Below are 21,407 nucleotides of genomic sequence, written 5' to 3'. Positions count from 1 at the left end.
TATATCTGATTCTCAGTCTTATTCTCATATCAACTGACTTTAAGGAGAACATATTTAGATAGTATTAATTTATCTGAGTTATATTGTTTTTGACCTCTATGTCATCCTATTAATGAATTTTATGTATTTTGTCCAGAAATGTGATGCATGTTGCTCTGCTTGCTGTATTTTGATAAAAATGCTGAGCTATGGGCAGACTGTGTAATGCATATTTTATACTAGATTAATAATATATTACCTATAATGTTTACATTCATAGGAGGGAATACGGAAAATACAAAGGTGCTATAAAAAAAACAGAAGTTTTCCTATGTAAATGTAAAATATAATAATAGCTAATTAAAGAATAATAAACAATAGAGTAAATTGACAATTTTCCATTAGTAAAAAAAAAAAAAAAAATTATACCTAAACCCGCTGCTATTATTTTACCCTGAAATTAATATGAATATATTGACACTTAAGTCACATCAGTTCATTGGAATGTTGACTATTTTGCTGAAAAGCGTAGAATAAAATGAGAAACATTTATCTGTGAAATATAATTAAATGGATGGACAATAGAATACAAGACTAAAAAAAAAAACACAAACCAGGAAACATACAGCCTTTGAAAATAAAAAACATTAAAAAAAAATTGTTTTAGAGGAAAAGCATATAAATTTTTGTTTTGGGTTGTGTAACAAAATAAACACATTTGAAAACAAGTCCCAAGAGCATTACACTTGATATTGTTTACTGATCTGTAAATGAAGTGCAGAGTGGTAGATAAAATAATATATGTTTTGAGTCTCTGAATAACAATAAACATATAAAAAATTATATAAAAAATATAACTTTTTAGCCAAAAGTACTTTGCTGACACCTTGGGGCTTCCGTACTTGTCGTCGGGCTGCCTTTTTGGGCTGGTGACGTCAGTTGTTGCAGAGTCACTGCAGACGATTTGACTGTAAACAAGAAGCTTCTGACAGAGAAAGTTCCTGATCCAGTTCGACTCATCCGAGCATTTCATGTTAGGAGGCATTTAAAAACTGGAGTTTGTCCATCTGCGGTTCCGTAGAAACTCCTCCAGGTTCTGAGTCTGCAGAGTTTTTTTTTTTTTTTCTTGGTTCGTATTTTGGCGAAGTCAGCTCGAGCCCTAGCTGTTGCCCTTTAGCTTCTCTGAAACCACCCAGAATCTTCTGGACTCTTCTGGACTTCTGCTTGGTGTGGCCTGGACAACCCGAGCCGTAAGTTTGACCCTCATGTTAAGTCGAACATTAAAACTATTTTGAACCTTTAAAATAACGCTCAGTGTGGAGCTAGCCAGTTATCTGCTTGGCTAGCATGCTAACAGAGGCGCTGAAGTTAGCATTGTTTTCGGAGCTAAATCCAATATGGACTTTAAATAAGCTTCCGACTCAAATCTGAATTACTTGGACTGATAGATCCAGGATTGGATTTTTCTACAATGTTTAAATATTCTTTAAGTCTACAATATTTTTCAGAACTTTTTTTTTTTTAGATATGAAAAGGGTGAATGCAATAATGTTCACTATTCTGACTACAATAAACTTGGTGTAGGTTAAAATATTGTTTTTATTTTTTATTTTTTTTATTTTTTGATCAGGCGTCTTCAATTCTTGTCCTCTAGTTGGGATAAATCCCACACTTCTTGTCTGTGCTTGAACACACCTGAGTCAAATAACTGGCTGTTTAGCAGATCATTCAGATTTGGGCCGAAATATGCTGCTACCAAATCTGAGATTTCTTAAAAGTTTATTCCCTTTGTAAAATATGAGATCCTGAGACGTTATCATACATTTTAACCTGTTTTAAATTTGAGGTACATATAAAGTAAAATATTTTAACCCTTAAACTGAAGGTAGTTTTTAATGAATCTGTAAGCCTGAATGTTATTATTTTACAAATCAAATCCCGACGCACAAAAAAAAATCTTGTTCTCATAAAACTGAGACATTAGAAAAAATCCTCTGATTGTGACATGTTTGTTAATTATTGATACAGCAGTGGTGGCGTGTCAACAGTTTCCTTATGATGCCTTCAGGAGCTGCAACCTCCTACATCCAATGAGCATTTTTTCGCCTTCAGCTCAGCTCAATAAAACCGACATGTTAGCACGAATGTTACAAACCCTTTTAAAAATTAGTTTAATTCATTTGTATTCACTAGAGGAAAGGTCATTTTAAAGCACCACTTTTTTTTTTTACTTTTAAATAAACAAAAGCGTAAAAACTTTTAAAAAGAGGATTTATGGTATAGATATTTGTGGAAACTTATCCAATACAAAGAATATTATGGGTGGTTTGTTTTGTTCTCTAATGGAAATTTAAAGCATTTTTGCTCTAAAACTACTTAACCCTGCATTTATTATCATATCTATATTTGAAAATATTACTTGGGTCTTTGTTATTTTTGGCCAGAGTTGTTCTGGAAGCTCAACAGGGCCTCAGGAGACAGACTTCTTTCTACAGTAGCACTAACCTGTGATGACCCAACAGGGTTTTAAGGTTTTCATTTAGGTGTTGTTTCGGTACCACCTCCTTTTTAGTGTCTTATTGGTCTGGGTTCTGAGCTGGCGTCAGCAGATTGCCTGTCACTGATTGGCCAGGGGGCAGCATCACTGCCTTAATCATGGCTTTAGACACCAAGTGTCACATTTTAAGAAATCGAAGTCGTTTGTTGAATGAAGTTCTACTCAAAAAACGAACCAGAACACATTTCATGGTAGACAGTCCTGCCTGTGTTTCTGATTCAGCAGCAGCTTGATCAGGTGTGTGTTTGTGTTGCAGCTGGGTGGCTGGTCGGAGCAGCCTCCTCCAACCATGGAGGCGGGAGGTAAAGACTGCGAGGAGGAGACGCTGCAGACGGCCTTTAAGAAGCTGAGGGTCGATGCTGAGAGGTAAACCTCCTTTAACCCAGGAGTTCATCTGTGACAGCTGGAGCTTCCAGAAAAGCAGCGACTCAATAACTCATAGAAAAAACATGAAGATTTTTCTCCCAGGAGAACCAGAACAATCAGCTGTTATTCTAGTTGCTTCTCCAGAACTTCAGGCAGTACAGATAAAGAATAATAATTTAACTTAATTGGCCTCTGCATTGAACCCATCCCCTTGGGGAGCAGTGGGCTGCCTCTGTGTGGCGCAGTGTGGGGGAGTTGATCCCAGCCCAATGCTCTAACCTCTAGGTCACCACTGCCCTCTAAAATACAGATCAGCTTAGAGGTTTGTTTCATGTTGATTTCCAGCTGGAAATCAACATGAATGGACCATCTGGCTGTAGCTCTCAGGTAAACCGCTTAAAGCTCCGGACTCTGGCTACGTTCACACTGTAGCCTGAAGTTGCACTGAATTCGATATGAATCTGATCTTTTCAAATGCGACCTGTGTCTGAACAGCCAGGTCGCATTCATCTGATGTGAATGTCATTAATACCCGACAGTGGTCACTTTTCTGCTTTTTGCTATGTGGCAAGAAAAACATCAACAATGGTGGACGATAAAGCAGAGAGCAGTATTTATGTATAACCATCTTGGAAAGATTTAGTTTTTAAGGTTGGGAAAGATTTCTAGATGTTCTCCGGCACTACATCCATGTTTACCTCCGTGAACACAGAGCATGCTTGCTGGTGACGTCATTGCGCATGTGGTACACTTAGGTTGTATGACTGCAGTTCACACAGGTGATCAAATACAAGTGGCATATATTTGGAAATATGAACGGGAACGCAAAAAACTAATCAGATTTCACAAAAAATCGGGATTGAGCATCAAGGTTCTCTGTGTTTATCTCCTGCTGGCGAACTGTCCGTCACGAATGGTTCAACCTGCAGGCTAGATCCAGATTCCAAAAAAGTAAAAACTTTGTTTCCAAGCCTGAAGACATTTTGCTTCCCATCCAGGAAGCGTTCTCAATTCAAAATGTCAGAAATAGAGTTGAGTTCAAGGCTTTATAGAGTGGATCAAAACAAAGCCTTGTTTTGGCTTAGAAAACATGCAAACTGAACCGGACGAACGGGTCCAGCCCTTAGGAATGGGGCGGACTAGATCCAGATATTTCCACCTCTTCCAGACTATTGAACAGAAGCAAAGCTCATCTGGGAAAAGCCGTTTTCACTTCATTAGAGTTGCTAATATCGTTCCACTTGAGTCCCTCAGTGAGAGGAAAATGCATCTAATTTTTGTAGAGACATTTGAATGAAGCCTTCAGCTGTTTTCCTGCCCCTTCCTTTCTAGGCTGTTCTTTGTTGTTTCTTCCAGAAATAAAAAATGTAATCCCCATTCCTAACAGACTTCTCGATGTCTTTCTTGTTTCAGTTTGTCTGGAGCTGTGAGCGTCTCTGATTCGTTGGCTCCTAGAGCAGCGTCCAGAGTGGTTCTGGACGGAAGCAGTGGAGCCAAAGCCAAACTCAGCTGCTCCAAGGAAACCTGGCACTGGTAAGTGCATTCAGCTCGCCTCACACAGCTTCATGTTTAGCTGCTGCATATATTTATTTCTAGATATCATTCACTGATACATTGGTCATCATATTATGGAGATAAAGTTATGGAAATCCTCCAGGGAAGTACTTTAGCCCTACGTATGAAGACTTGTCAGTCTTAAAGTTGTAGGGAAATAATATTTAAATGTCGAATAATCTTTGCTTAAACATGTATATAAATGTACTCTTTATCAGGCGACATTGTCCCAAACTTTAGAAAATTTCTATTTAAAAAAAAAAACTTGTCTTTAAAATCTATGTTTTTTCCCCTTTATCTTCTGCAGGCCAGTTAGTTATACTTCAGCCTGAACACCTAAATTCGGCCAATCATATATCAACGGTCATCTGTCAATCAAATTTTTTCGGTCATAGCATCTTGATTCATATGTTGCAGCCAATATACGCAACGGTTTAAATCAGAAATCAGAATCCTTTCCTTTCCCATTGAGTTCCGTCCCAGTGTTCACGGGGATGGACGTCTGTGTCTTCGGCAGGCGTAGAGCTAACAGAACTGGCAGCGTTGCGAGGCAAGGGCTCAAACATGTACGGCTGGAAGCCTTCTACACCAAACCAAGCTTCTGCCGCCCTGGCGTCCTCTTCCACAACATCTTCGTCCCCGCTTTCCTCCTCTAAATAAAAAATGGATGACGGAGGAGACTCATCCACGACCTCCAACAGTAAACTCTCCTCCTCTTGCATGTTTCCTCTGTCCATAGCGTTCCTTCACAGTACCGTTTCTAAGTCACCAATTTAGTGCTACTTGGTCCCAATGGAATTTCCCATTGGGAACCTACTAGCACTAAGTTGCTAACTGGTTAGCAAGATGCTTCCGACAAACCGGCCACAACCAAACTTGCTTGCAAACCTTTTGCCAAAACTATCCCGCCCCCTTCATAATCAACCAATCACATTCACTTTATACACTCGTGTAAAGTCTTGCACCACTCTGGAGAATTCAGAAACGCAACGGTTGGAACGGCTACTTTCCTACGACTTGAATAAGCTGTAGACTTTTAACCATGATTAATTGTTTCCTCACAATTTTTATTACAATTATTATTATTAGAAATTAATAGAGGTGTAATATTTAAATTTAGTCTTTAGTCTGACCTCTATTGGACCGGTCAGTGTTGCATAATAACGGCGTTATAACTGCTAAAAGGCATCATAGCAGGCAGGAGGTGTTTGGTTTGTTGCTTTTAATCTTCTGGTCTAACTATCTGGAGCTCGTTTATGTTTTGATTCCAGCTCAGTGAAGCACTAATACTCTTTAAATTCATCTTCATATAAATAGTTTTATTTTAAGCCGATTGTTAATCTTTAACTGTCAGTATCATGTATGAGTAGTGGTTTAAAAAAACTACATTAAATTAAATTTGTGATTTGGGTAGAACTAAGACAATGAGATGGGCACACGGAGCAGAATGTTGGTCTGGAGCCCTGCGTCCTGTTACCAAATAAATCCCATAAACTGATCAGGTCCATCCTGGATCAACAGTGAATGTGTCAAGCACAGAAGCAGCTGGTCTTTATGTCTGCAGTGGTTTTTTTTATCCTACGTTTAAACTGGAAATCTTTCATCTTTGTTTTGCTTTCCTTCAGCTGCACGAGGAAAACCAGCAGAGGGACTTCATCCAGGACCAGGCGACGGAGGTCCAAGTCTCCCATCCTCCACCCTCCGAGGTTCACCTACTGCAGCAGCGCAGCCTCAGCTCTGGCGCCCCCCGGTGGCTGCCTGAAGCAGCAGCGCCTGGCCTTGTCTGAGTCTGCAGAACCTCAAGCGGCAGTTGATGAATCTCCTGGGTCCTCTGCTGGGCCTCCGGTTCAGACGGAGCGGTGCTCCTCAGGCCTGTTGGGCCGTGGCTCTCCTGTGATCTTTGGAGTTCGCCCCAGTTATGACACACGGATGGGGGGCATGGGTTCCTCGCCATCCTTACCGCAGATCACCACAGCAGCGAAGTCCCCGCGGTGGGAGGGTAGAAGCTCCAGAGAGGCCCGGTCAAGTGAGGAGAGCGGCACAGATAATGGTTCCCCTGATCGAGCGGGAGCTTCGGCGCCTCTTGGATCCAACACTGCAGACTTTAGAGCTCTGTCGGAGCTCCACAGTCGCAGCTCCTCAGACGGGCCCCTGGCCCCCTGCTCCTGCTGCCAGGGCAGTGAGTCAGAACCCAGGGAGGAGAGCCAGCCGGAAACCAGACAGCGGTGCCACTGCAGGTCGCATGCTCCTGGTTGGAAGGATGTGGAGGTCTACTCCTTCACCGGGCTCCGCAGCGTCATCTCAGAGTGTGAAGGGAGCCTTTCGGTCCAGGAGGAGGAATCCAGAACTCTGAGCAGTACTTCATCGTCCTCGCCGCTGTCATCCGGCTCACCTCGCTCGTGCTCAGAGCAGGCGCGAGCCTACGTAGACGACATCACGATAGAGGACCTTTCTGGCTACATGGAGTATTACCTCTACATCCCTAAGAAGATGTCCCACATGGCTGAGATGATGTACACCTAAAGGACAAGTGACCTTCATCCCATCTGCAGTCATGAAGTTACAGCTTGTGTTCTGAGGGGGAGCGGAGGACGGAACGAGGACTAAAGATGGCCCAACTGGGGTTTAATCTGGATTATACTGGAACCATCCCAGGCGACGGTCTCTTTAGGTCCAGCTTGTTTTCAATGTGTTCTGTCAATCTCTTTGTTTTCCAGATTTAATGTTTACACTTGAAGTTGCCAAAGCTCTCCTGAGCTAACATTTTAAGACCAGCTGGGATTTTGTCTGTGGTTCTTTGCTCAATAAAGATGCTGAATGCTCTGCTGGGATCTTGGTCATTTTTTACTGCATCCACAGAAGAAGAAAAACCTGAATGTTTTGTAGTGGGTTTATATGGATTCTTTTAGTTATTTTTGGAAAATGCAGGGACGCCGTATTGGGGGGGAAAAAGTTAGGATGATTCTAAGGGCCACTGGACTTAAGAGGGGCCCAAAAGAAGAAAAAAAGATTTGTCCTGCTATATTTTTCAAATATAAAAAGAAAATCCAGCAGTAAACTAAATAATCTTCACATTCTCCTTCATTTTTCAGCAGTAAACAGTAAAAGCATGAATTTATTGACACCCCCCCCTCCCCTGAAATTGCAATAAATAGTTTTGTCCTCAGCTCCTGGCTGCATCGGATCAGGTCTCCCTGTCTGTCACCTGCAGTTCGCTCGTACCGGAGCTTAAATGCCACGCGCATGTCATTTAACATAGTGATAACGAAAGCATCACATTAACAAGAAAATATGTAAATAAGCAGCAGTGTTGTAAAAACGTCCACGGCTGAAAAATGCACCTCCTCAAAGTGGGTTTTAAAAAGGAACTTAAAGGAAAGAAAAAGGAGAGAGGGAGAAGGCGTCTGATACCATGACCCAATTCTACCACCTCTCGTTTTTTTAGAAATGTTTCTTAACTGAATAGTTCAAATGAACGATAGATTAAACTGTTCAAATGGCCTCCAGTTGTTTACTCTGTATCCTGGATAGTTAGATTCTTTTATTTTTAGATGATATTACAACCATTAAAAGATGTCTATAAATCTTGATCATTCTCATGAGCAGCCCGAAGCAGCCACATGAAAAATACATGTTTTGTCATTACAGGTACAGATTAATGAACAATAAGCTCTCAGGCCCGCATAAAAATAATCTGTCCTTTAATAAAGTTATAGTGAAACTTAATAGGAATATTTTTTCACAATCCTTAACCTATTTTCTATTCATGTGTACATAGATACAGCTGTTTTTGTTTCAAATAAACTCTTTTTTTTGATGGGATGTAAATGTAAAGTTGGAAGTTAATATATATTTAACTTTTTCACATTCTGATCGTTTTCCTTTGTAAAAATATTACATAAAAAATTGAACTAATAATGTAAATTATACTTATCAGTGCGTCTTTATAGCACTTTTAAAGGTTGCGCAATTATTAAACATTTTTTTTGGGGGGGGGGGGCAATATCAATGTATGGTGTCCCCCTGGTTAAATTTCTACAATTCCATCGGAGCAGAGCTGGAATGGCTCCAAGAAATGTTCTGAATATTTTCGGTCCCACTGTGATTGCCTCTCATCTATGGGGAGACACATCATACCAGAGGACATGTGTCCAGGTTTAGTAGTTTCAAAAATAATTATATAGCAAAAGAAATTAATCAAGTCTAAAAAAATATTTGGTAAAAGAGCTACTGAAATATTGTGTAAGGAATAAAAGTTTTATATATATATATATATATATATATATATATATATATATATATATATATATATATATAGAGAGAGAGAGAGAGAGAGAGAGAGAGATTTTTATTTTATTTTAGAATTGCACCGTTTAAGGTTTACTTTAACCGGTCATTTCAGCATTTATAGTTAAATGTTGAAGAAAAAAAGTTGATCTAAGGAATATAAATTCAAGTAGGGGACAACTAAAAGAAACAGCCAAGATTGGATAATATAAAAAGAGTAAATGTTAAAGTACAGCAAAATAAAGACCCATCCTGAGACAGGAAAAAATACTATGCATTTATTAATAAAATATATTTAGATAAAATGGTAAATGTTCAAGTTAAAGATAAAAAGGACAGGAAGATATCTGAATCGCAGTCAGGATGTTTCTATATGGAGCCGTGATGATCCTCTTATGCTTCAGTGAACCTCTGGGATGTCATGGTTACTCATCCAGGGTGTAACTAGTAGATGATTTTAAATGGGTTGAATTTCTGATCAATTAGTCCTCCGTAATACAAACTGTTTTGGAGGAAAAGCTCATAGCAGCAGAGACTGCATGATAAATCTGAACCAGCCTGGTGCACTGCTGCTGCAGATCTTTGAAACAGGTTGAAAACATATTTCCTAAAACAAGAATGACATGCAGGACATGTTTAAACATTTGTTGGAACAGGGGTGAAGAGCAGATAAGATTTGTTGCTCATTTTCAGGCCCCAATGCCACAGGGCAGTGGCAGCCTTGTGGTTAGGGCATAGAGCTTGGAATCCTGAGGTTCTGATTTTGAACCCCACTCCCACAGACCGCCACTCTGGCTCCCAGATCAAGACCCGTAACCAAGGGCGGATCTATGATTCTAGGAGATCAGGGGCTTAGCTCTGAGGGTGAAGATGAGAGTATACACTTTCAGTTAAATCCCTTTTTTAATGTAAAATATGACAGATTACTGGATTATGGAAATTTCTAGTATATGATATGCTATCACACATAACAGATTTGAGAATTTGGAAACAGTTGCTCTTCATTTCTCAATGATAGGAGAGGAGGAGAGAACGAATATTTAAGCTGCATTAAATAATCATTTCCCCCTCCATAAATATGTAGAAATTTATTTACTTGTAGGTCTTTACCTGTGTTTTTTCCTCTCTTCATCAACAACAAACCCTGTGGATTTGGTGACCGGGGCTCTTGGGGAAACTTCCGGGGCTGGAGCCCAAGTAGCAGCCCTGCTACCTGGGCGCCCCACCATGGCAGCCCACTGCTCCCCAAGGGGATTGGTTAAATGCAGAGTGATTTTGTTGCTCTCTGCTTTTGACAGTGTAATGACAATAAAAGCTGAAAAAAAAAGTTAACAAACGTGTTGGAAGTTGTTTAGGAGGGGGAAAAAAAAGCTAACCCTGTTTTCTGCATCCTCTCTGGGGGACACATCACCTCTTTTACTGATATATGGTTAATCAAACATGTTCATTTTGAAAATGCAAACATATGAATCTGTTTGTTGGCTTATGGTTTATAACTATGGTTTCCTAGAGAGTTGTTCCAGATATTTCCTTAATTTATCGAGAGGTGTAGAGTTCAGCTTCTGTAAGTAAAAACCCTAGAGCCTCTCAGTGTGGAGCTGTTATTTAACATGTGACATTAGACGTATCTTTAAAATATAATATTTCATATGAAACTGTATATTTCACTATTTCTAGTTTTAAATGAAACTCGGTCTGTTCTGCTTTCCTTCCCTTGATGAATTGAAGCTGCTGCTGCTGCTGTGTCTGCAATGAACTCTTTTATAATTTTGTTTTAATGTATTTTTATACATTATTGAGTGTGAGCAAGCCAAATTTCTGCCATCATCGAGTATGGTAGACAATAAAGTTTTTTTCTATTCTGTTCTATTTCTGTTTGTTAATCTAGATCACCAAACAGGGTTTAAGATTTATCATCATGAATGTATTTCCATCCTCTTTGGAAGATTCCTCCACCTAAAAGCATCGTGTCGCTGTGGACCAATCAGTCCGCGCCAACTGGACGTTGTGCCCGGAAAGTGGTACCGCTATCCAATCACAGCAAAGTGCGTGTAGGTTGGTGGAAATTCTGACCAATCGGGTGGCGGCTGTGTGGGACTCAATGCCCACCCCTGGTTTTACCGGCGTCTGTCAGCTCCGAAGCGGCGGAGTCTTATGAGTTCACACCGTCGGTCCTCAGCGATTATTTCACGGAGGTTTTTCTGACCTAACTGGTGCTGAAAATGTTGTGTTTGAGCGGCTTGTCGGTGGCTCTGGCCCTCGCTCTGGTGCCGGGACCCGTCCAAGGCCTGAAAGAAGGAGAATGTGAAGGTAGGAAGAGTTAGCTGCTGTTAGCAGCGACGACGTTAGCTTTTAGCTTCAGAAACTTTCCACCGGGAAAGGAAAGGAATCCAACTCTATCCGATTTGTGCATTTGGTGTAGTTTTACTAAGTGGCTGAATTCTCCTGATATTTTTTTCATTCATTTAAGGAGAGCGCCCAAAATATTCTTAAATTGAATGTTATCTAAACAGGATCTGGCGTGGAATTTGACTTCAATTCAATTTCAATTCAATAAATATCTAACATTTATTCACAATAGAAGAGTAATAAAATCTAAGGAGCAGTAAAAAAGCTGTTTTTTATATATATATATATATATATATATATATATATATAGAGCTGTTCTTAACAACATTTCTTTTTGTTTACATTTGTGTCTACAAAATGACAAAATAAATCTAAGTCTAAGAAATATCTATATAGATATAGATATATAGAGATAGATATATGTGAGGATGTACTGTATATACCCGCATGATTCTTTTCTTCCTTAGGCACCTTCTTCTTCTGAGCTGATGTAACGAGTACATTTCTCCACTGTGAGATCAATAAAGTCAATTAATTAATCAGGTTTAAATGGATGAGCTCTTCCTAAATGTTTCACTCATCAGGACTCAGTACAGGTGTTACCTTCTATGAAATTAATTTGCATAACTTTTTATAATTCTTACCTTTTAGTCACTGGAGGTAGAACAAACTAATTGAACATTCCGTTCCTTGTTTCATGTTAATCCTGTTGGGGTGAGGTTATGATCAAATGTTTCTTGTGTTTCGGTTTGTCTGAAGGCCCGGCTGTATTTTCTGATCCAGCTTTTAAAGAGAAAGCTGTTTCCAGGTTCAGGTTTGGTGATGTGTAGCTGCAGGTCCCTCCTGATGTTCATGCTGATCGCATCCTATCAGAACCGAATAGTAACTGTAAGTTTCCCTGATGGAGAAACCTGAAGAAGTAAAGAGGCTTCTGATGTTCGCTCTCATCATCTTTGCTGACCAGCTTTATGAAAACTCTAGTCCCTGACTGCAGCAGAATCATGGTCCCGGCCACAGAACATTTAAGAAACTCTGCAACCAGAGGCAGATCTCAATCTTGAAGATCAACCAATAAAAGTTTTTAAAGCCTGATTATTCTAATCCCGGATCTGTTGAATCTCATTTTGCTTTTTCTTCCTCCATTAAAAATTACAATGAAAAAAATGTTCCAATTTACTTCAAATAAGAAAAATAGGGAATGTTAAAAGAAAGCTCTGTGTTATGAAATCATAAAAATCGGCTGTACATGTTGCGGATCGTTTAGACCGATGCCAAAAATATGGGAGTATTGGCATCGTTTGTAAAAACCTGCATCAGTTGATCTCTACGCAGCAGCTTCACTTACGTCGGCGTGCCCCAGGCCAGCTGTGGCTACAGTGTAGCTTGTCACCATCTGTAAATGTGTGCGTGGATGTCTGAATGGAGTGTAAAGAGCTTTATGGTTACAGCTATTCAAGTACAGGCTATTAACATTTATTAACAAACTTAGACTTAGACTTCTTTATTTGTCATTTTGTATGCACAGGGTGCATACAGAACGAAATTGCGTTACATACAGCTTATGAACGTTGCATTGATATTTCACAATGGCACGAGTTATAGAAAAATACAAAAAGTGCAGCAGTGGTCAAAGTGTGAACAGTGCAGAGGATAAGAGACAGTGTGCAAGTTGCAGTGGTTCAGTGCAAAATGGCATTTGTGCAAAAAATGCGTTATTGAAAAATACAATGAGATGAACAATTTAAAGGGCTAAAAGTTAAAAGTTCAGCAGCATTTGATGCCCGATAATGTGCAATAGGTGCAGAGTTCGGATTGTGGATCAAAGGTTCAACAGTCTGATGGCAGTGGGGAAGAAGCTGTTGCACAACCTGGTGGATCTGCAGCGGATGCTGCGGAACCTCTTTCCAGAGGGCAGCAGGGAGAACAGTCCATGGTGGGGGTGTGAGGGGTCTTTGATGATATTACGGGCTCGGGACACACAGCGCTGTGATGAAATGTCCTTAATGGAGGGAAGAGGAGCCCCAATGATTCCTTCCGCTGTCCTCACCACCCTCCTCACATTCTTCCAGTCAGAAGCTCTGCAGCCTCCACACCACAGAGAGAGACAGCTGGTCAGAACGCTCTCTATGGTGCTTCTGTAGAAGGTTGTGAGGATGGGCGGGGGCAGGCGGGCTCTCCTCATCCTCCGCAGAAAGTACAAGCGCTTCTGTGCCCTCTTCACTAGAGATGAAGTGTTTACAGTCCAGGTGAGGTTGTCCGTGATGTGCACCCCCAGGAACTTTGTGCTGCTGACCACCTCCACAGCTGAGCTGTTGATGAGCAGTGGAGCATGGTGGGGGCGGTTTTTCCTGAAGTCGACGATGATCTCCTTCGTCTTCTCCACGTTCAGGATCAGACTGTTTTCACTGCACCAGTCCACCAGCTGCTCCACCTCCTCTCTGTAGTCCCGGTCGTTGTCGTCCCTGATGAGGCCCACCACCGTGGTGTCGTCCGCAAACTTCACGATGTGATTGGTGGTGAACCTGGGGACGCAGTCATATGTCATCAGGGTGAACAGCAGGGGGCTCAGGACGCAGCCCTGAGGGGAGCCCGTGCTGAGGGTGATGACACGTCAACAATGGTTTCTAAGAGGAGGATGCTGCGATTCCGGCTCTTTAAGTAATCTGAAGACATGGCTGCTGATGCACTAATGAATGCATGCACTTATCAGATTAAACTGATTTGAGGAGGGGAAAGGCTTATATGGGCTGTCCGATGTTGGTCTATCTTTGCTGCGACCAATCCAGCATCTCTGGGATGTTCTAAGCTAACACGTCTGATCCATTAAGGCTACATCTTAGGATGTTTATCCTTCTCCACGCTGGAGAAACTATTAAAAACTATTAAAGCAAAAACAAGAGAGAGCTAGATATGAAAAAGAAATTAAATAAAATGGTTTATCTGTATGGGGAAGAGGTTATCACCAGATTTGATTTAAAATGACTGAAAATAGTCTTTGGTTCAGGGTTGACCAGATGTCACAAAAGAGATCCTTGACATTTTAGTTTTTTTTTTTTTTTATCTCTGTTGAGCAGAACCTGCAGCTGGTGATCATTGAAAAACTTCTTAGTCAAACATTTCTTAAACTCCAGCAGGACTCTGAGCCTTAATGAGACACATTTTAGTTGATCTTCATCTATAATCTGCTGCAGGTGCTGCTTTGAGTGTTTCTTTAGGTAACTGAAACATTCGGTTTGGTTTAGAGCAGCTATCTAATATTTTGGATCGTCATAGCTTGACAGAATTGGAAAATAAGATTTAAATTTTTTTTTTTTTTTTTTTGTCATTGAAGATAAAAACTTGAAATCACAGCATTGTTTTTTTTGTTTTTTTATTAGCATAAAGTCCTCGTCGTTCCAAACAAGGAAGCCGTTCCAGATTTGATTAAATGATCTTTCCAGTGATGATCCATAGCTCATTATCAGAGAAATATATCCAACCTGTTGGTTCAGTTTGCCGTTTCGCTTTGATGGGAAACTGGAGACTGAAATCAAGGTTCCTGAAGCAATGAGACCAAAAGTGACTGTTTGTCCTCCTTTCTGTTTTAGTGTGCGTCACCTTCCTGGGAAAGTTCTACGAGTCGGTGAAGGAATCCAACTTGAACAGCGCAGATATTGAGAAGGCGCTGCTGAAGAGCTGCAAAGATAACAAAGGAAAAGAGAACAGATTTGTGAGTAAATCAATAATCTGCTCCTCCTGTGGTTTTCAGTTCTGATAAACGGATTCATTCATCCGTAGATTTTGAACTGGGCTCCATATTTCTGCCACCTTTTGATGCTTTTTATAGAGGAAATGTGTTTATATATTTGCTGTAATTTTCCAGCCCCCTGCTTTGAATGGAAACCAAGAGAAACAGCTGAGGTTTCTGTAAAACCCTGAAATTATTGGCTTTATACTGCAGATGTTATAGACACATAATGTAACTAAAGGACAGATCAGTGATGCTGCTGAGTTCTGGTTCTGTCAGTCACTTCTGCCTGATTACAGAAAAAAAAAACATTGTTCTGAGTCTCTGAACCTGGTTCTGTTGCTTCATGCGGATCTAAAAGGTGAGGAGCTGGAGGGGAATCCTAAATGATGGTCAACCTCCTCTATCATAGCCGTAGGTAGGGCTTTGCGGCTGTAGCTTAGAAATCTAATCTCCAAGTTTAATTTTCTGAAATGTAAATCTTCATCTTAAAGGTATAGAGGACGATCTTTTATTTCCAGGTGGATCGTCTGAGAGGTCCTCCTAATTGTTGCTAATTAGTCTGGTGATATCCATCCGTCCTCCATGTTCGTCCATTTAGCTATCTTTTTCTAAGCATGCACACTTTCAGGCGTAGATCTGTGGTGAGCTACGGTTTCAGACATTGGAGCTCACCTTTCTCACAGCAGTTCTTTGAAATTGGCCGAAGGTTGTAAGAGAAAAAAGTGTACGAAGTGTAGAAGAAGAGAAATGCCTCAGAAGAGGCAGATATATCCCAGAATGCTTTGCGCTGAGAGCTCTCCTCGCAAAACATTACGGGATTTGCTGTCACAGCGGCCCACTAGAATGGTGCAGGCACGGTGGAGGAGGAGTTGCGTGACAAACAGGGAGCAGAAAGCTAGTGATTATCTGTCCGAACGGTAAGAGTCCACTATATAGTCCCTGCTCTATATAGTGATTGAGGGATTCTAGGGGTTAGAACTGACGTTCAGACACCGTAAGCTTGTATGAGCTATGAGAACAGCAACTATTAAATGGAGCGTGCACGAGGAGAAACCTCTCGCACACTTTTAATAGGCAGTGGTTATGCATATGCTTTTTTTTTTTTTTTTGAGGAGAGGCCAGGTCTTTTAAAAATTTGCAAAAAATTCTCCACAACACCTTTTAAGTTTCATAAAATTACAAATGACATTTATTGCTTCCAAAAACGATCTGATCTGATTTCAACCCTCCTCTCTGGGAGGTAACCGTTATTTACAGCATGACCAAATAAAATCTAAACTAAATGTTGGCAGCTGGTTGTAGCACACAGTGAGCAATGAGTTCTAAGTACACATCTAAGACAAGTGATGAACTAATGTCACTTTGAGCTATGGAAGCTCAGGGAATCGACTGGTGAAATAAATTAGTTGAGAAATTTAACTGCCTTAAACAAAAAAAAATAAGTGAATCGATAATCAATTAATCACCCATATGGATCCATTTAACCGAGCAAGAAATAGAACAGATTTAGTTTTCTTATGTGGAGTTTCCCAAAGAATGTTTCCAAGCCCTGCTGGCCAGGATTTATTTAGAGCCTCTGAGGTAGGGATGGGAATCGAAAACCGGTTCCTGTTAAGAACCGGTTCCGTATTTTCCGATTCCATGGCATCGTTTGGCAGCTCGCTGAACGATTCTTTTTTCGATTCCCGCAGCACCAGAGCCTAGAGCGCCGGCTCTGGGGAGCACGACTTGCGTCACGTTTTTTACGTAAGTTACGCAAGTTACGCAAGTTGGAAGAACTATTCGAGGAGGAAGACAACGAGCTGCGGTCACTTTGTGAATCAAAGCCCCGTCTTTCCTTAGCCCAGAGGATAGATCAGGAAATCCAGCTCTGTAAAAGCTTGCCCTCCATCCCCTGCAGGGATAGCGCCACACTGTGGTGGTGGAACAAGCAAGATACGCTGCCCTTGCTATCTGGACTGGCTGAAAACTACCTCTGTGTGCAGGCTTCCTCCACCCCATCTGAGAGGGTATTTTCCACGGCTGGAGACACCATACGCGCTGAAAGATCCCGTATCCTTCCAGAAAAAGCAGATATGCTCATCTTTCTGCAAAAGAATTGTTAATTTTCCCTCACTGCAAAAACGATCTGAAATTAAGTAAAAATATCTTAAATCAAGTGTATTTACCCTTAATTTGAGCAGGTAAATAAGATAGTTTGCCAATGGAATGAGTATTTTTACATTTAAAATAAGATAATTAGATAATATGCACTTGAAATAAGACAATGCAATAGTTTTTTTCTTATTTCAAATGTAAATTGTCTTGTTCCATTGGCAAAATGTCTCACTTACTTACTCAATTCAAGAAAAAATGAACTTATTTTAAGAACAAATGACTTATTTAGATTTACATTTTTTGCAGTGCTACTACTGTTTTATAATTAGTATTTTTTGTTATTTAAAATAGGTTATTATCCCATCATTTGTTATTAGACATTGTTGGTTATTAAGTTTGTTCTTGTATTCATTTTTCATTTAAACACAGATGTTACTCCAGTTTCACATTTCCTGTGGACATCTTGATCTTGTTGAGTTTGTAAGATTGTGCAATAGTTAAGTAAACAAAGTTGATTCTGATAATCAAACTGTTTGTTCTCCTTTTTCCCCCAAATTGGAATCGAAAAAAGAATCGATAAAGAATCGAATCGTTTCATAGAATCGAAAAGGGAATCGGAATCGTGAAAATATTTTCAATTCCCAACCCTACTCTGAGGCCCCGTCCACACGAAGTCAAACCCTGGCCTAAACGCACAAATTTTTCACCAAACCAGCCTCTCATCCACACGAAGCCGGCGTTTCGGGGGTCTGTAAACGATCTTTTTTTTTATTCAGCCTTCAGAGTGGGAAGATTTTGAAACGCCGTTTTCGCGTTTCCATCTTTACGCTCTAACCGCATTTTTTTTCTTACACGCATGCGTCATAGCGTCGCCTCTAAACACGCATGCGCGACACAGTATCACAACAACAATGGCGCCGTACTGTGTTCAATGGTTGCTGCTAATGCTACTCACCCTGCTGTCGGGCTTACAACAGAATCTTCTTCTTCTGGAATATCTCCAGGAAGAACAGAGCAATATCGACCACATAGTTCAGCACCTGAATTTGACTGAACCACGAAAATGGACCCGCAGGGCAACCATGTATAAATATTAGTGCGCATGCCCAACATTTCGTCGCCTATTTTTGCTTTGGCACCACAGCGCCACTTACAGGCCTGGCATACATTTTGCAGCGTTTTCATGCATTCGTGCGGACGATCACATTTATTTTACGTCTCCGTCTTTACGACAAACGTTCTGGAAAATATTAGCGTTTTGTGTTCGTTTTGACTTCGCGTGGACGGGGCCTGACACAAACCTGTCTATGATGGCCGAGAGCGAAGTGAGTAAAATGGGATTAAACGGCGTCTCCGTCATCATTTCACTCGGATGAGCTGGAGCTTTTTTCATCCTTTAGAGATAAAAAGTGGAAGAGTCCCCGTGTTTCCAACCTCTGACCCATCTGCAGTCACTTTCCCTCCACCATCCGGGCATCTTTAGTTCCAGCAGCAACATATTCTCAACATATTATATTATATATATTATTTCCTATATTTGCTATTTTACATTTCATTAGCAATCTTAAGTAGCCGAAAGTAGAAAATATAAATCGTTCGGGTTTAGGACCAAAAGCCCAAAATCCGGACTCTGAGCGGCTCTGTTATCTGGCTGAGCACAAATTCACCCAGTGACCCCTCAGCTGTTCAAGAACATTAACCTTTATCTAAACTTTTCTGTCTCCTCCATGTGTCCAGTGTTACTACATCGGAGCAACGAGTGATGCAGCCACCAAGATGATAAACGAGGTGTCCAAACCCCTCAGCTACCACGTCCCAGTGGAGAAGATCTGTGAGAAGCTCAAGAAGAAGGACAGTCAGATCTGTGAGCTGCGATACGGTAAGAAAGCAAACCGGCGTGGGGAAAGTCTGAGACGGCTGGGCTCCGCTGGCGTTCCAAAACATTTTCCTCTTTCTGTCTCGCCTGCAGACAAACAGCTGGACCTGACCACAGTGGACCTGAAGAAGCTCAAAGTCAAGGACCTGAAGAAGATCCTGGAAGAGTGGGACGAGTCCTGCAAAGGCTGCGCCGAAAAGTCCGACTTCATCCGCAAAATAACCGAGCTCATGCCGAAGTACGCGCCTGCAGCCGCCAAGGCACGGACAGATCTGTAAGGACACGGCGGCGGACTCTGCACAGACTGGAAAAATCCTGTGAGGAGGAAGAACGGGAGTTTTGTCATGTCTTATTCTGGTGTGCACTCATGTGCTAAACTGCACAGCAGGCTGAGGGTTTCTACTGTACTGTAAAATAAAGCTGGCAGCAGGTGCAGCATCCCTGCTCCTTCGTTCAAATCATTTCACAATAAACATCTAAAGCTGCGTCCCAAAATGTCCCCGACCAGCAGAACGCCAGGCTGCTGAGGAGTAATCAGTCAGCAAAACCAAAATAATAAACTTTTAGAGTTTAGGATGGAGTCAATTCAGCTAAGAAATGGCCTTAAACAAATAATCCAGACAGAGGTGAGATTTCTCCTGTTACCCAGCTGCTCAGCGGCTCCCTCTCTCAAAGATTTACAGCATTGCAGCCCAATTTGAAACCCCTTGGCTGCTCTGCTCCACACCTGATTTAAAGAAAACTTTGTCTCTTCTTTTATCAGAACGAGTTAGACTGTTTAACTCTGTTTCTGTTCCTGTTTACGTAACGAGTCACAATCCAGTCACTCTCTGTTTTCTTCCATTTCATCCGAGTCGCTCTCTTTTTAAGAACGGTTCCTGGATTAAAACCAGTATCACTGCCAATGTCACAAAATCCCAGAATCTTTCTTTTGTTTTTAAAGGTCAAAACTAAAATAAACGGACAGGAAGCGATGAAAACAAAAAGTGACGCTTATAGTCTCAATCCCAAACCTGACCCTGAGCTCCAACCCTCCATTCTAGCATTCCCACGGAGGGTCCGCCACACAGAACCGTCCCAAACCACCTAGTGGGTCGGGCGGGTGGAGCGTTCAGCGCTTAAATAGCGAGTCTGCATCAATCCATCCTCGTTGGTACCCCCTCATCTGAGTGTGACTACTGGGAGGGAAACTGGTAGTTAGGGGTTAGTGCTTAGAAGGCGGTTTGGAATTTGGCCTTAAACCCTCAGATGGTTCTCCTAAGTGGTTCCATTAGATCCCAGTTTGAAATTGACCTGACCCAGGTACAGGTGTGAGCCTGGATCAACCGAGGACGGATCCTATCCTATCCCGTCCGTAAAGGACAAGAAACAAACCTGAGGATAAAACTAGAGACCTAGGATTGGATTTAGAGGGAATTATATTTACAGTTTTTTCTTCGACCCGACTTTTAAGATGAAATTCTTTGACGTTTGATCATATTTTGGTTCATCTTCTGTATTTATTAAAGGTTTTTCCAAACTTTTAGTTTGTTTTGGACTTTGTTAATAAAGAACACACTGGGAAAAACGATCTAGAAATAAGTATAAAATTAATAAGTGTATTTACCCTTAATTTGAGCAGGTAAATGGGATAATTTGCCAATGGAATGAGTATTTTTATTCTTAAAATAAGATAATTAGATAATATGCACTTCAAATAAGACAATGCAATTGTGTTTTCTTATTTTAAGTGTAAATTGTCTTGTTCCATTGGCAAAATGTATATTTTACCTCCTCAATCCAAAAAGAAATTAACTTACTCTAAGAAAAAATGACTTCTCTAGATTTAGATTTTTTCCAGTGCATCCAGCTCTGCTCTCAGAACCTCAGATGACTTTATGTTAAATCTGGACCTGATTGATGTTCTGTGATGTTTGCAGTTGAAACTTGCTTTTTTAGGAACATATATGTGAACCAATGCCGAGTCCTTCATGGAACTTTTCCTTTAAAAAAAACCAAAGCTTAAGGAATAAATTTTTCAGTTACTGCTATAATTTATTCCACAAATATTTGAAGGTCAAACAAACCAGTATTGGGAAAATTTAGTAAACGCACTGCTGTAAAATAATGCACGCATTTATGCTTTGGTTTATTTAGAATTTTTCTCTACAGCACATTCCACCTTCCATCGTTCCCTCTCCATACAAGTAAGGCCGGTCTGGAAAAGCATGGTATTAAAGAATCCACTGCTAAAATCTGTTTACAGCCTAAACAAAATCAGTTTATTTGCACTGCAAATTTCAAAGAAGAGTTGAAATGAACATCTCATCCTTTTCATCTCCAATCCTTATTGGTGAAAAGTCAGACTATATCCTGCATCTTCCTCAGCGAGGCCTTTAGAATGTGGTTTTCCTACTTTGATCCAAAAAAAATTAAAAGCACTGATTGTTCCTGGAAACATGATACTGAAGGCGGCATATGTTGCTCTAAAACCTCTGCTGGACCTTTATTCAAGAACTCTGCCATCTCAGAGGAGGAACTTTGCTTTGCTCATGCCAGACCTTATCTTTATACATCCTGGGATCAATTAACATTGGTTGATGGCTGCTTGCTTCTTTTGTCTTGTTTCAGTA

The 21,407-nt window shown here is 40.7% G+C and overlaps 2 protein-coding genes across 2 annotated transcripts; both read left to right on the top strand.

The window, feature by feature from the left end:
• Nucleotides 1-896: 896 nt before the first annotated feature.
• oser1 (oxidative stress responsive serine-rich 1) lies at nucleotides 897-7,282 on the top strand. The gene is made up of 4 exons (XM_038306067.1): nucleotides 897-1,229; nucleotides 2,793-2,902; nucleotides 4,316-4,435; nucleotides 6,082-7,282. The coding sequence occupies exons 2-4, from the start codon at nucleotides 2,826-2,828 to the stop codon at nucleotides 6,977-6,979; spliced, it is 1,095 nt and encodes a 364-aa protein (XP_038161995.1). The 5' UTR covers nucleotides 897-1,229; nucleotides 2,793-2,825; the 3' UTR covers nucleotides 6,980-7,282.
• Nucleotides 7,283-10,856: 3,574 nt separating this feature from the next.
• manf (mesencephalic astrocyte-derived neurotrophic factor) lies at nucleotides 10,857-20,320 on the top strand. Its single transcript, XM_038306070.1, has 4 exons — nucleotides 10,857-11,053; nucleotides 14,680-14,801; nucleotides 18,657-18,798; nucleotides 18,889-20,320. The coding sequence occupies exons 1-4, from the start codon at nucleotides 10,966-10,968 to the stop codon at nucleotides 19,071-19,073; spliced, it is 537 nt and encodes a 178-aa protein (XP_038161998.1). The 5' UTR covers nucleotides 10,857-10,965; the 3' UTR covers nucleotides 19,074-20,320.
• Nucleotides 20,321-21,407: the final 1,087 nt, after the last annotated feature.

This window comes from Cyprinodon tularosa, unplaced genomic scaffold (assembly GCF_016077235.1).
Source record: "Cyprinodon tularosa strain WSP-4 unplaced genomic scaffold, ASM1607723v1 ctg570, whole genome shotgun sequence".
Lineage (NCBI taxonomy): Eukaryota > Metazoa > Chordata > Actinopteri > Cyprinodontiformes > Cyprinodontidae > Cyprinodon > Cyprinodon tularosa.
Note: the sequence above shows the minus strand (reverse complement) of the source record. Positions and strands in the feature narration are given on the sequence as shown.

Excerpts from the sequence above, each read along its gene's own strand:
- oser1 (XM_038306067.1), top strand. The coding sequence starts at position 2,826 with ATGGAGGCGGGAGGTAAAGACTGCGAGGAGGAGACGCTGCAGACGGCC. Across the intron at positions 2,903-4,315 it reads CTGAGGGTCGATGCTGAGAG|TTTGTCTGGAGCTGTGAGCG; the intron begins GTAAACCTCCTT and ends TTCTTGTTTCAG. Across the intron at positions 4,436-6,081 it reads TCCAAGGAAACCTGGCACTG|CTGCACGAGGAAAACCAGCA; the intron begins GTAAGTGCATTC and ends GCTTTCCTTCAG.
- manf (XM_038306070.1), top strand. The coding sequence starts at position 10,966 with ATGTTGTGTTTGAGCGGCTTGTCGGTGGCTCTGGCCCTCGCTCTGGTG. Across the intron at positions 11,054-14,679 it reads GAAAGAAGGAGAATGTGAAG|TGTGCGTCACCTTCCTGGGA; the intron begins GTAGGAAGAGTT and ends TTTCTGTTTTAG. Across the intron at positions 14,802-18,656 it reads AAGGAAAAGAGAACAGATTT|TGTTACTACATCGGAGCAAC; the intron begins GTGAGTAAATCA and ends CCATGTGTCCAG.